Here is a 15,083-nt window from a genome sequence, read left to right as displayed (position 1 = left end):
GGCTTGAAAGTGATCAAGATAATGGGGGTATAGTTGCCCAACTTTCAAGCTTTTATAAGAATGAATCATTTAGAGTTCGAGGAGTTTTGGGAGAACATCGACTTGTTGCTCTAATTGACACGGGAGCAATTTACAACTTCATTGATGCTAGAATTGTTGCAAAGAGAGGCCTTGTCACTGATGAAGTTGAAGACTTCAAGGTCATGGTGGCTGATGGGTCAACCATTTGTTGTAAACAGAGGGTTTCCAATATGTCTATGAGGTTGGGTGTAATGTCCCCTCCTCGATGATGTGCTTTCAGTGGTCCTTTCATTGGTCCATTGGCCTATTCCTGAGACCCATAGGCTATGTGGAATGAAGAATTAGGGTTTCAAACGTTGGTGAAGCGAGAACTTACTATTTTTAGTAAGTTAGGGGATGGCTGTTTGGATTTTATTGTCTTACTGAGCTTTCCATGCTCTATCACTGGGTGCGAAGATCATGCTTTTCGGAGTAGTAATTCATGGCTTACTATTTTTAGTAAGTGGCAGTATGGAGCATTTCTATTTTTGGCAGTGGATAGGGTCCTGATCCTGCAGCAGTTCTATGGTCTTCTTTACTCCGCTTCATCTTGGTTTTTGTTAATGATTAGTATGGGAGTCATAAGTAATATAATTAAATATTATTTCCTTGTCAAAGGTTTAATATTTAAATATTTGCATTTACTGATTAAATGTATTGAGGATGACTTAGGGAAAAATAATTAATTGATATCCATGTGTTACTTTCCTAAGTCAGAAGGCGTATTTGTTGGTGGAAATTTTGGAGGATAAAACATCTCTTGTTTAATGTTTTTATATTGCAAAAAAATGCCACCATAAGGCAAAAGTTCGAACTTGCCTAGGAAGAGGGAAGTGGGCACCATGTTGGAGGACTTGAAACGAAATGAAAGGGAATTTGAATTGAATTGGGTGCCATTTTGCATTTGAATTTGGGGGAGCTTGGAGTTATATATATGAGCCTTGGGCTCTCATTTTGGGCATCTTGAAAAATTGCATCGTTATGCTGCCGGCGTGATGTCCCCTTCTTAATATCACCCTAAAACATAAATAAAGCAATAATTTTAGGATCTAGGAATAGGAGCTCATCCTTTATACAAAATTGGTCTTTTCCCATATTATCCAACCATAGCTAATACTATGCATACCTATCAATCATCTACTTATGCCAATAATGAAATGTTAAAATATTTTCAATTAAGATGAATAGATCATTAAACTGTTGTAGGATTTACTTCCCATAGATTGCATGAGATTTCTCATCCCCATTCTGCTAAACCTTACAAGATGGAAGATTTACTGTGCCAAGGGCGCATGACACAGTCTACATGCGGCTCCCTCAAGGTTTTCTACCTGTCTTGGGACATTTTCGCCATGTGACCGATTTACTCTACCTTTCCCCCACACACTCCCTATCTTTGCAAGTATTAGAGAAAGACGAAGAATCGGACCACTGCAATCTATGGGTTAAGAATTAAATTTGATATGGCATTATTCGAATTACATTGTCAATTATTTACTTAGTCCCTAATTATCTGTTATGTGAATTGTCAACATTTTATTGTTATCATTACAGTAGTAAATTTGATCACTAGAGAGTGCATTGCTTAATTAATATTGATTTATATTGCTGATGAAATATAAGCATTATGTTAAATAGTGATTGAATGTTAAATTACTTGGCTGATGAGTTATCAGCATTGTTTACTTAAATATGTATAGTATTTATTTCATTACTGGATCATTTGTAGTATTTATTTCATTACCTATATTAATAATCACCATTTGTAGTACTGAATTATTTGTAGCATTCATTTTATTTTATTATCTAAAGAATTATGTTTAACATCTTTAATCATTATGTTTATGCATGTTTAATCCCTTGATGATTTATTAATATATTACTGGATCATGAGTTATTCTGAAAATTAACAATAACCATGTTAGATTTACTTACCTTTTTGCAGGCCGACTGCTGTTTGAATACCCTCTTATCCTCCTTGCAGCAGTTCGTACTCCTTCCTAAGTATCTCCTTCCCTTTTGCTGCCTATTCGTATTTCTCCCTTTATTATTTTACTGCAGGCAAGTCCGACATTCCTTTCCCCTAATTCTCCTTACTTCCTTCTTATCTTCCCTGATTTCTTTCTTATGTTCTTTCGTGGCTTTATTTCTTTTTCCCCTCCTTTCGTGTGCAACCCAGGTCTTATACTAATGGGTCTGATGCCCCTTGGGGAGAGACGTGGCTTTAATAAAGGTCACGTCCCTCTCTTGCATTATAATTAAGATCCGATACTTTTGGTATTTAATATTATTTGTTATGTTATTATCTCTTTGTTGATTTAACATAGGAACATCATTATTATTTATTTTATTATTATTATTATTATTATTATTATTATTATTATTATTATTATTTTTTAATTGGTGTAGCAAATAATAGATCAATTTAAATGTATTAGGATAATCAAATTAATAATTCATCAATATAATAAATCAAAATAATACACCAAAATATAATACATCAATATAAAGGTACACAAAAGATTTATGGATTAGAATTTAAACCATTGTATTCACAAATTATGATTTCTATTACATTTGGCTTTATTATACATAGATTAGGCATGGTTCATGACAGCCGGATTGGTATATGAACTTTGAAGCTTCGGAGTGCGGCTCCCTAGTGTTTCTAGTTGTTTACCCTCTGGGTGAACAGTTTAGAACATACAGATAGAACACTCAATGCATAATAATAATGCCATAGTTATCAGATAAAACATAAGAAATGCTATTCCATTCATAATCATGTGTGTTCGTACAAGTTACATTCCAAGGTATATAAAGGTACTGAGGGGGTGCGAGTGCCAACCATCGCACCCGTAACTACCATCCCTCGGTTATCGAAGTAACAAAGACAAATACAACTTAATTAACTAGTTTTATTCTCGTACAATATTGCCGCCAACATCATCCCCCCCCAAAAAGAAAGGTTGTCTCCAGATGAGTTACAACAAAATGGGGAATACATTGCTACTATAGAACCCAAAATCAAAAACTAAGGGGGTGTCCCTAATGAAGAAGACGCCAGTGGTGGTGTAGTGGTGGAAGCCAAGCGCCCACGTAGCTTGTACACCTGCTCAGTCCTCCTCTTCAAATCTCGTTCTGCCACCATCTGCCTCTCCATTGCAGTCTTCACCATATAGGCTGCCTCCAACACCTCCTTATCCTTCTTGTCCACACTCTCTAGTGCATTGACCAATCGAGTCTCTAACCGAGCTCTGGATGCCCTTTCCTCTTCCAACTGCATAACCAAGGTAGACTTATCTGCTACTAGAATGTCCATTGCTGTCTGAGTTTGTGCCACGGTAGCCTCAACCTTTTGAAACTTGACAGTCAGCTCCTCCCGAGCCGTCATTGCTGCTACGCGCAAGGCCTCAGCTGTGGATGCCATATGCTGTGTCCTCCAGAGCTCAAGATAGCCTTCACGGAAGGCCTGCTCCACCTCTCTCAACAAGGACTGCATCCAGGTCTCGCCAACCCCCTCAGTGAGGCGCCAAGCCTCTAACATCCCCAGGTTCTCCATCTCAGGCCACTCGACAGACTCAAAACACCTCCCAAACTCTTCTCTGCATCCGGTGCAGGCAAAGGTCAACAACCTCTCCATCCCCTCGACCATGGCGGCATCCTGCTGGAGTCTCGCAGATGTCACAAGTCGTTGTGCTCCTAGAGTCATCTCTGCAATGAACTACTCAAACTCTCCGGCACCCTGCTGCACTTCCACAGGCACCCCCTCCTCTCTGTAAGGACTGGTTACTACATTCGTCGGGGGCGACGCAGCCCTCTGAAGCACCCTACTACTCGGAGAACTCCCTTCCTCAAGATCAATGATATCCAAGGAATGCATCTCCCTGCCTGGAGATAGAGTGGCCTCCCCTACAAGTGCCACTGGTGTGAGCTGGTAACGGCTCAACCAAGCATTGAGGTCATCATGGAGAGCCCCTACTTCCATCATTACCTCCTGCATATAACCTGGCACACCCGGCACATCCTGCTCCATGGAAGCCCCTGCACTCGCCAAGATACCTGGCCCATCCTGCTGAACTGAGGCCACTCCAGAGTCGATCCCTGCTGTGGGCTCGACGCTCGGTGGTGTCATAGCTGTCGTCACCCGAGGCTGCCCAAAGCTAGGTACTGGCACTGTGGTGACTACGCTGACTGTCCCGAATGACCGTGGCACCGCCAACTGACAAGACTTTGGTAAGCGTGCTGGTGTAAACTGGACTAGAGCTTGGTGCGATGCTAGAACAGTACTAGCTGGTGCGGACCCTTCCGTGCCTGCCGATTCCATTACCTCCTTTTCAGGCAACTGGTCACCCCCTCTCCCTGCCAACCGAAAACTCCCTCCGCTCACCTGGGAGGTGTCAGCGGATTCCTCCCTGCCGCTATCAGTATCCTCCTCTGCGTGAGACTCTTCTGTGTCGAACTCCGTTTTTGACATGGCGAGCTTCTTCCTTTTAGTGCCCAGTGCCTTCGCGCCATGTGCCAAGACATCCAAGTGTGACCAGTAGAATATAGGCGGCTGGTCCGATGCAACACGACCTTGTGGCTCCAATGGCTGTGAGCCTGGGGTGATCTGCGTGTAGACTGCATCGAGAAATAACCCAATGGTGTGATGTGGCATGTAAAATTTCTTGTACTGGAGTGTCATGAATTCGTCCATCCTATCCGCCAGCAGTGATGCCCAATCATACACCACTCCATTGTGTAGCCCATTGATCAACACTATTTGTGTGATAGCTATGTCAGATGCGCGGCTGGCACCTGTAAGGCGACTCTTTACTACGGACAACAAGCATCGCCATACTCCCTTAGCCAAAAATGTTTTCTTGACCCCCCTACTCTTATCGACACTTTTGAGGCTATCTTTTTCGGCTTGTGTGACGTTATCCCGCAACATCAACTGTAGCAAGGTGGCACGGTTTTCTGGAGTGATTTTCTGTGAAGTATCGATTTTTTTCCCTTTCAACCCAGGTATGCCAAACACCTTGCTGAAATCGCTTGCCGTGAAAGAAATAGTTATCCGCTGGTGGTGATAATCAAATACAGGCTGGTGGCGGTGTCTATCATAGCTACCAATCATGGCATGCAAAACCACCTGAAAATATTTTATGTAGAAAACTGGCATTTGGACAACCCAATGTACCTGTGCCTGGCGAAGATTTTTCTTTATTGGGTCGTCGTGAGGTGTCTTTGCCCACCAATTCCTGCAGTCTATTCCATTAAGACCCTCAAACACAATATTGTCCGTTGTTACCTCTTCCTTGTCCTTTGTCGACTGGGTTTTTGGACGATGCGTCCTGCTTTTCTGAGTGCTGCTCATCCTGAGGCTGCCTGCAATACGCACACCAGATGGCAAAACTTGCTTGCTTGTGTCTGCACTTGATTTTGAAGTTCTTCGCCCTCCCTGTAACTTGTCTTCTAACGGCTGCAACCATTTTCTCCAATCCGCCTTATTCCTGTTTGTGTCCATTGATTCCCGATTAATTCTCTTAATCTGCTTTTATAGAGTTTTTAGCCTTCTTGCAGCTGCCACTTTCTCCTTCCAATTGCCAGCGTTTCTCTCGCCGTACTGTGTATGGCTGATGGTGTCCGTGGTATGTGGTACGGTGTACGGCTTGCGGGTGTGTGGTGTATGGCGTGCAATCTCCTTCCTCTATTTTTCCCTTACGGTTGGCAGGGTCTTGCAATCTCCTTCCCCGCGATTTTTCCCTTGTGTTTTTTTTGTCTCCTTTTGGGCACCGTGGGTATATAACGTGCGGGGTATTTGCCCCACCGCACTGTGGCCATGCGCGCTCCAGCCGCACGGTGGCCACGAGGTGCTATTGCATGGTGGTCACGCGGGCTCCACCGCATGGTGGCCATGCGGTGCCACCACACGGTGGTCATGCGATGCCACCGCACGGTGGTCACAAGGTGCCACCGCACGGTGGGCACGCGGGCTCCACCGCACGGTGGATGTGTGGCCCCACCCTACGGCGAGTGCCACCGTACGATCACTTGTTTTTTTTTCCCCCGGGCCGTACGACCGTATGCTTTTTAAAAAATGACTTTCTTTGTGAGGAGGATTTGGGATCATTCGCCCGTCTCTGTTCGTGGTATTGTTTTAATTTCGACCCATTGATGGCGTCTTGCATCTCCTTCCCGTCGAGCCTCCACAACTTAATCGCCCCGTTGGCATTGACCTCGCGTACCTTGAAGGGGCCTAGCCATCGTACTTTAAATTTTCCGGGTTTGATTTCATTCCTCCCATTGAATTTTAACACTAATTGCCTCGTAGTAAACTTCATTCGCCTAAGATGCTTGTCGTGCCAGACTTTCCGTATTTGCTGGGCTGCCTCTGTGGCCCATTGTGCCATCATTCTTTTTCGTCCAGCTTGCTCAAGGCATACAACCGCTCTCAGAGACTCTCCATGTCGCCTAGTCTGTTGTCAATGGCGATCTGAAGACTCGGCACCATGAACTCCACTGGCACCACCGCTTCTTGCCCATACATTAACTGGAAGGGGATCTGTCCTATGGTGACCTTATATGTCGTTCGGTATGCCCACAGTACCGACGGTAAGCGTTCCTCCCAATCTTCCTTCTCCACTCCGCAAGACTTGTAAATCACAGAGACGATTATTTTGTTTGTCGCCTCGTCTTGCCCGTTCGCCCAAGGATAGTAGGGGCTTGATAAGGAGTGAAATATCTTGAACTCGGTCATGAACAACCGGATTATATGATTGACAAAATGTCCTCCCCGGTCACTCGTCAATTGGATTGGAATCCCGTACCGTGTAATGATTTGCTCATAGATAAACCTTGCCAAACTGACGGCCGAATTGTCTGGCAGAGTTCGTGCCTCGACCCACTTGGTCAAGTATTCTATGGTCACCACGATGTATTTGCACCGTCGGGCTCGACTTGCCTTCAAAGGTCCGATGAAATCCAGCCCACATCGTTCAAACAGTTCTTGTGCATTGGACAGGTTGAGGGGCATAAAATCCCTCTTCAGCGGCCTCCCCGCCCGTTGGCACGTGTCACAACTCGTCACCCACTCTCGGGTGTCATTGTGCAGTGTCGGCCACCATAGCCCTGCCAATAGAACTTTCCTGGCCGTGGTGTCGGGCCCCATGTGCCCTCCTGTCAGACCTTCATGTGCTTTCCGTAAAACACCTTGAATTTCTTCCTCCAGGACACATCGCCGTAGGACCTGGTCAGGTCCCATTTTAGACAAAAGGCCATTAATGAGTTGAAACCTCTTACTCCTTAGTACGAGCTTCCTTCGCTCCCCTGGTGGCATCTCTCTAGGGAATTGTGATGTTGACAGATATTCCCCGATGCTTGTGTACCAGGTAGGAAGAACGGCAATGCGGAATAAGTGGGCGTCCGAAAAGTCTTCATTTACTCTTTCCGCCGGTTCCCCTGACTTGATTCTAGATAGCTGGTTGGCTATCACATGGCTTTTCCCAGGTTGTACAATAATGTTGAATGTAAACTCTTGTAGCTGTAGCAACCATCGACTGATTCGCCCCTGAATGATTGGCTTATTCATGAGGTACATTAACGCCTGGTGGTCCACATAGAATGTGAATGGTGTCATGTCCCCTAAATAAATGGATTCACAAATGTTAAAAAATATTAATTATTTTATATTAACCTTCCCATTCATTAATATTACATGTATTATTGTTAAAAGGCATGTTCTTTAACACCACAAATAGTCTTAACTATTACGGGATTTTTAACCAACTTGGTGTTAATAAAAGAATGGGCGTCAGAGATGGAAGTATGGGTGGAAAGAAGAATGGAAAATAAAATATGATTTGCCTTTAGTATGAAATACACATTGGAATGATACGTAGGCCTTTCGCTAGTAATCTCTGGCCTATTGGATGCAATCGAAGAAGCTTGGAATGAGTCTTTCAGAATCGCAGGTGTGTGCAGATTCCCAAAACCGCGTGAAAACTGCAAAGCCTTCGGGCATTTTCTACCTTTTCGAGCACCACCAGTCGCTAAGTGTAAACTGCGGATTCCATTTCCCGTGCCTTGTAACCTGCGAAGGTGTTTAGTAGGCGTATAACCCACTCTCCGTGCCTCGCAAACTGGGAGGTGTCCAGCAAGGGCACGACGCCATATAAGGAGGTCGGGATTTCGCAGAAGGAACATCATCAGAGCCGACGCGAAACGTGAAGGTTTTGCACTTCCAGGTTACCATGATGAAAGTAACGCCCAGTCACATGCTTACCTTACAATTGATAGTGCAGTGGTATTGATCATGTGGCAGAATTGATGCGGGAGAACTATTGGTGGTTTCCAGCAAATGTCATTGGTGAGTGAATGAACTATCATGGCTAAATGAAGACCTTCTACAAATATTCTGTAGTACAAGAACAACAACATTCACTGCGAATTCATCAGGTGCACCAAAAGAAATTCTTAACTTATTCTTTGACAGAACGTTTCATCATTTGTTATCAACTGCATTGAATAAAAATGTTTCAATTCCTGTTAGCAAATATTGTGTTAATCAGCAATTGAGACTTTGTGTAGTAAGACAATAAAACTGTTTAAAGTATTCCAATGATCCACCTGCTGAGTTGAACTTTATGCGTATGTGTATTCTAAGTCTTACTGTAAACCAATCATAGCTTAGGAATTTTACAGTGGCATTAGAGCTCTTGAATCCTGCCAGCCTATAGGGTGATTGGAAATTCATGAAAACTTAATACACAGTTGAGTATGCACCAGGAAAATTATAATTTCCGAAGTACTAGGGCCCATCAAAACAGATTTCAAAACTCTCCTTTAGCACATAGTAGTTCATCTATTCCGTTTGAAATTGAGGATAGTCACACCGAAACTGACGAGGAATTTATTTTTGAAACCAACATGGGAGAACCGGATAACAATAGGGAACTATTGGCTGCATTAATCAGAAGTTAGCAAGATATGCAAGATAATGTTAACAGAATGTCCAACTTGATGACCCAATTTATGACTAATAATATAAATCAGCACCAAAATAATGGAAGACAAAATAATCAGCATCAAAATAATGGGGGAAACAATGGGGGTAGAGATGAACAGTCTGTCAACAATCAGCCAGAAAGAACAGGAACATCTAGACCTTTTATGCCTACATTTACTGCTAGAAACCAGCATCCTGAAAATGAACCTACTATAAGAGAAATATAGGAAGAAATACATCAGGATTGGTCAGGTTTTGGAGAAGAATTCAGATCAACAATGACTTTTAGAGAATATTTAGATGTCAGAATGAAACATAGGCCAAGAGGACAGCGAGGAAACAACAGTGAATTGCAATGGAAAATTGGGAAAATGTCCAATCCTTATTTTGATGGAACAGGTAAAACAACTGCTCGGGCATGGGTGCAAAAATTAGACACATACTTCCAATTAAATCCTATGTTGGAAGATGAGGCAATTAAATATGCTGCTTTACATCTTGAAGGTGTAGCACATGAATGATGGCATCATGGGCAAGTAACCTTGGGTCATAATTTGATAGGTACTTATGTTGAGTTCATTGAGAAACTTATTAACAGGTTTGATTCTAAAGATCCTGAATTACATCTTAAAGATTTGACTCAGCTTAAGCAAATTGGAACTGTTGAACAATATATTTATGAATTTGAAAGATTGGCAGTTTTAGTTACCGAAATTTCAGAAAGACACAAGATTGTAATATTTATAGATGGATTGTCTGATTCCCTCAAAGGTTGGGTTAAGTCCTTAAACCCTCTTACCTTACAAACAATTGTCAAAAGAGAAAGAGAATTAGAACCATCTACAAAAGGAAATCTTTTTAATAAAGGTCCACCACCTAAACCAGAAAAAGACAAACAACCTTTCAATAAAGATAATTTCCCTAAAAACAGGTTAGATAAAGAAGAAAGGGAAGAACTCAGAAGGAAAAAACTATGTTTCAGTTGTAGAGAAGCATGGCAGCCTGGACACAGATATTTAGGGAAGGGGAAAATTCATTATATTGAGGTTATGTCTGACAGTGAGGATGAAGAGAATGTTGATCCTAACAAGGAGGAGTAATAGCATTTATGACAGGAACTCCACGTTATAATATTTTCAGAGTTAGAGGAGTTTTGAATGGACAGCGTGTGATTGTTATTCTTGATAGTGGTTCTATTCATAATTTTATAGATGCAGCACTTGTGGAAAGATGTGGTTTGCAGACTGAAAAACATGAGGGATTTGATGTTAGAGTAGCACGTGGAACTAATTTATCTAGTACTCATAAAGTCCCTAAATTGAATATTACTATTGGCAATTACACTGTTATTGATGATTTTTATGTGATTGATTTGGCTGACACTAATGTTGTCTTGGGTATACAGTGGATGGAAACATTAGATGAATATACACAAAGTTTTAAAAGATTGGAATTTTCTTTTAAAATTGATGATAAGAAGGTAGTCCTTCGTGGTATGTCTAACAGTGGTCCCAGGATCGTTAGTGCTAAAAGAATGGAGGCTATTTTCAGACATGGAGATGTGGCATGGTCAGCACAATGTTTAATCTCCAACAAGGTATCAGGCTTTGAATCTAAATCTTATCAAGATGATTTGTTAAAAGTATTAGATTCACATCATTTGGTTTTTAGTGATATCCCTCCAGGAGTTCCACCTGATAGAGGATCGAACATACTATTGAATTAGAAGAAGGTGCTAAACTAGTTATCACAACTCCTTATAGGCACCCTAAAACATTCAGGGATGAAATAGAAAAGGCAATTAAGGAATTATTGGATATGGGGCATATCAAACCTAGTTCTAGTCCTTTTGCATCATCTGTAGTGTTGGTAAAAAAGAAGGATGGAACTCTTCGTATGTGTATTGATTACATAGCACTTAACAAGAAAACAATCAAAAACAGGTATCCAATTCCTCGAATTGATGAATTGTTAGATGAATTGCATGGTGCTGTTTATTTTTCTAAAATTGATTTGAGATCAGGATATCATCAAATTAAGTTAAGAGATCAAGATATTCATAAAATTGCTTTTCGCTGTCATTATGGTCATTATGAATTCCTGGTTATACCGTTTGGTCTAACAAATGCTTCGGCAACATTTCAGTCCTGTATGAATCATATCTTTAACAAACAGTTAAGGAAATTTTTGCTAGATTTCTTTGATGATATATTGATTTATAGCAAAACTTGGGAAGAGCATTTGAAACATATTGATATAGTTCTTGGTATTATGGAATGTCAATCATTGTATGCAAAGGCTTCTAAATGTGAATTTGGAATGATTGAAATTTTGTATTGAGGGCATATGATCAGTGCAACAGGGGTACAGGTTCATCAAGAAAAGATAAGAGCCATTTTGGATTGGCCACCACCACGGAATCTTACAGAATTAAGGGGATTCCTCGGATTATGCAGTTATTACAAAAGGTTTGTCAGAGGTTTTTCACAGCTAGGGGCACCGTTGACAGATCTTACCAAAAAGGGGGCATTCCATTGGACGAAGGAGGCACAACAAGCTTTTGAGAAACTGAAAGAGGTAATGAGCTCTTGTCCAGTACTTGCACTCCTAGATTTTAATGAGTTTTTTGTCTTGGAATGTGATGCATCTGGTGAAGGAATAGGAGCAGTTTTAATGCAAAATAAACATCCTATAGCATATGAAAGAAGGAAACTTAATAATCTAGAGAGATTGTATTCTATCTATGACAAAGAAATGTTGGCAATCATGCATGCATTGGCAAAATTTAGGCAATATTTGGTTGGTGGCAAATTTGTAGTCAAAACTGACCATAACAGTTTCAAATATTTCTTGGGGCAGAAAGACTTGAATGACAGGCAGCAAAAATGGATGAGTAAGATCCAAGCTTATGATTTCGAAATTGAATATGTAAAAGGTAAAAACAATGTTGTTGCAAATGGACTATCTAGAAGGCCTGAAATAAATGCATTATTTGTAATAACAGCTGATTGGAAATCTTTATTGCTGGTGGAATATTCTAAGGATTCTTTTGCTTGTGATATGCTAGATGGTAATACAAAAGATGATAAATATAAGGTTGTAAATGATGTTATCTATTACAAAGACATAATTTATGTGATTCCAAGATCGAAGTTGAAAGAGAAAATCCTCCAATTAGTGCATGATGTCCCTTTAGCAGGGCATCCCGGCTACTTCAAAACTTACCAACAGATAAGAGAAAGATTCACCTGGAAAGGACTAAAGAATGATTTCCTTCGCTATGTCAAAGAATGCATCACTTGTCAACAAAATAAAGTAGAGCATACTTATTCTGCCGGTCTTTTGCAACCTTTGCCTATACTGGAACAGAAATGGGAAAGTATATCTATGGATTTCATTACAAGCTTACCACAATCTCAAGGTAAAGATTGTACTTTTGTTGTGGTTGATAGATTAACTAAATTTGCACATTTCTTATCTATCACTACAGAATTCACAGCTGTTCAGCTCGCAGAACTATTCTTTCGAGAGGTGTTTCGTTGACATGGTTTACCAAAAAATATCATCAGTGACCGAGATAGTAGATTTTTGAGTATATTGTGGGGGGAACTTTTTAGATTGACAGGTACCAAGTTAAATCACAGCACGAGTTATCACCCACAAACCAATGGACAGACAAAAATAGTAAACAAGTGGATTGAAGGATACCTTCGCAATTATGTGTCTGGTCATCAGAAAGCATGGGTCCGTTGGCTATATTTGGGTGAATACTGCTATAACACTACATATCACATATCTATCGGTATGACTCCTTTAAAAGCATTATATGGGTATGATGCACTATCTTTCATTGACCTTGCTTTCGATTAGAGTAATGTACCCAAATCTCGTGATATACTCCAAGAATGCCAAGATATAATGAAAGCACTTAAGGAAAATTTGCAATGTGCACAGAATTAACAGAAAATGTATGCTGATAAAAAGTGTGTTGAGTGTCACTTTGAGATAGGAGATTTGGTGTATCTCAGACTACAACCCTATAGGCAGTCATCTCTCAAGCGTAGTGGGGCTGAGAAATTGAAGCCTCGGTTTTATGGGCCATACCATGTGATTGGAAAGGTTGGTGCAGTGGCATATGAATTAGAGTTACCAGCCGAAAGCAGAATACATAATGTGTTCCACATATCTTGTCTCAAAAGAGCTTTGGGTCAACAAGTGAAAGTTTCAGAAAATCTACCACCACTGGATGAGGAAGGAAAATTAGCAATGATACCTGAAGTGATTTTGAAGACCCGCGACAGGCATTTGTGGAATAGGACAATCAGGCAATATCTCATTAAATGGCAAAATTTACCATTAGATGATGCTACTTGGGAAAATGAGCAGGTTCTTCAACATCCGGAGTTGCAGTTGCTTGTGGGCAAGCAACGTTTGGGTAGGGGCGACTGTCATGTCCCCTAAGAAAATGATTGACGAATGTTAAAAAATATTAATTATTTTATATCAACCTTCCCATTCATTAATATAAATAATTAATATTACATGTATTATTGTTAAAAGGCACGTTCTTTAACACCGCAAATAGTCTTAAGTATTACGGGATTTTTAACCAACTTGGTGTTAATAAAAGAATGGGCATCAGAGATGGAAGTATGGGTGGAAAGAAGAATGGAAAATAAAATATGATTTGCCTTTAGTGTGAAATACACATTGGAATGATACATATGCCTTTCGCCAGTAATCTCTGGCCTATTGGATGCAATCGAAGAAGCTTGGAATGAGTCTTTCAGAATCGTGGGCGTGTGCAGATTCCCAAAACCGCGTGAAAACTGCAAAGCCTTCGGGTGTTTTCTACCTTCCGTGCACCATTAGTCGCTAAGTGTAAACTGCAGATTCCATTCCCCGTGCCCCGTAACCTGCGAAGGTGTTTAGCAGGCGTATAACCCACTCTCTGTGCCCCGCAAACTAGGAGGTGTCTAGCAAGGTCGCGACGCCATATAAGGTCGGGATTTCGCAGAAGGAACATCATCAGAGCCGACGCGAAACGTGAAGGTTTTGCACTTCCAGGTTACCATGATGAAAGTAACGCCCAGTCACATGCTTACCTCACAATGGATAGTGCAGTGGTATTGATCATGCCGCAGAATTGATGCGGGAGAACTATTGGTGGTTTCCAACAAATGTCATCGGTGAGTGAATGAACTATCGTGGCTAAATGAAGACCCTCTACAAATATTCTGCAGTACAAGAACAACAGCATTCACTGCGAATTCATCAGGTGCACCAAAAGAAATTCTTAACTTATTCTTTGACAGAACGTTTCATCATTTGTTATCAACTGCATTGAATAAAAATGGTACAATTCCTGTTAGCAAATATTGTGTTAATCAGCAATTGAGACTTTGTGTAGTAGACAATAAAACTGTTTAAAGTATTCCAATGATCCACCTGTTGAGTTGAACTTTATGCGTATTTGTATTCTAAGTCTTACTGCAAACCAATCATAGCTCAGGAATTTTACAAACGGCGTAGCCAGTAAGTAATGTCTAAACTTCTAGATGGAGTACACCATCCCTAGGGCTTCCCTCTCTGTCGTACTATAGTTTTTTTCCGCCTTTCATAGGAGTCTGCTCGCGAAGTATACTGGGTGATCTAGCCCGTGATCGCCAACCTGTGCCAGTGTGGCCCCTATGGCAAAATTTGACGCGTCGACGTGTACATGGAACTCTTTGTCCCAATTCGGATATGTCAGGATTGGCGCACCTACCAACCGTGACTTCAGTTCTTGGAAGGCTTCTTCCTGAGCCGTCCCCCATGCGTATCGTTCACCTCTCCTCGTTAGCTTGTCTAGAGGGCAGGATACTTGAGCAAAATTTTTGATAAACCGCCTGTAATACCCTGTTTCCTAGTAAGGATTTGACTCCTGTGACATTTGCTGGTGCCTCCATTTCTACTATGACCTGAACCTTGTCCGGGTCAGTCTTGAGTCGAGCCTTACACACTATGTCCTAACAACTTCCCTTGATGCACCATG

General features: G+C 41.3%; 1 protein-coding gene across 6 annotated transcripts in view; it reads left to right on the top strand.

Annotated features, from left to right (window-relative positions):
* Window positions 1-15,083, top strand: part of LOC131059934 (tyrosine aminotransferase) — a 196,274-nt gene that overhangs the window by 45,252 nt on the left and 135,939 nt on the right. For 5 of the 6 annotated variants that reach the window (XM_057993023.2, XM_057993022.2, XM_057993009.2 and 2 more), the window contains one exon: window positions 11,420-11,626. The exons of the other annotated variant lie outside the window; for it this stretch is intronic. In XM_057993023.2, coding sequence (XP_057849006.1) covers window positions 11,420-11,626 — 207 coding nt within the window. The remainder of the gene's footprint in view (window positions 1-11,419; window positions 11,627-15,083) is intronic. 6 annotated transcript variants of the gene reach the window in all.

Source organism: Cryptomeria japonica, chromosome 1 (assembly GCF_030272615.1).
Source record: "Cryptomeria japonica chromosome 1, Sugi_1.0, whole genome shotgun sequence".
Lineage (NCBI taxonomy): Eukaryota > Viridiplantae > Streptophyta > Pinopsida > Cupressales > Cupressaceae > Cryptomeria > Cryptomeria japonica.
Note: the sequence above shows the minus strand (reverse complement) of the source record. Positions and strands in the feature narration are given on the sequence as shown.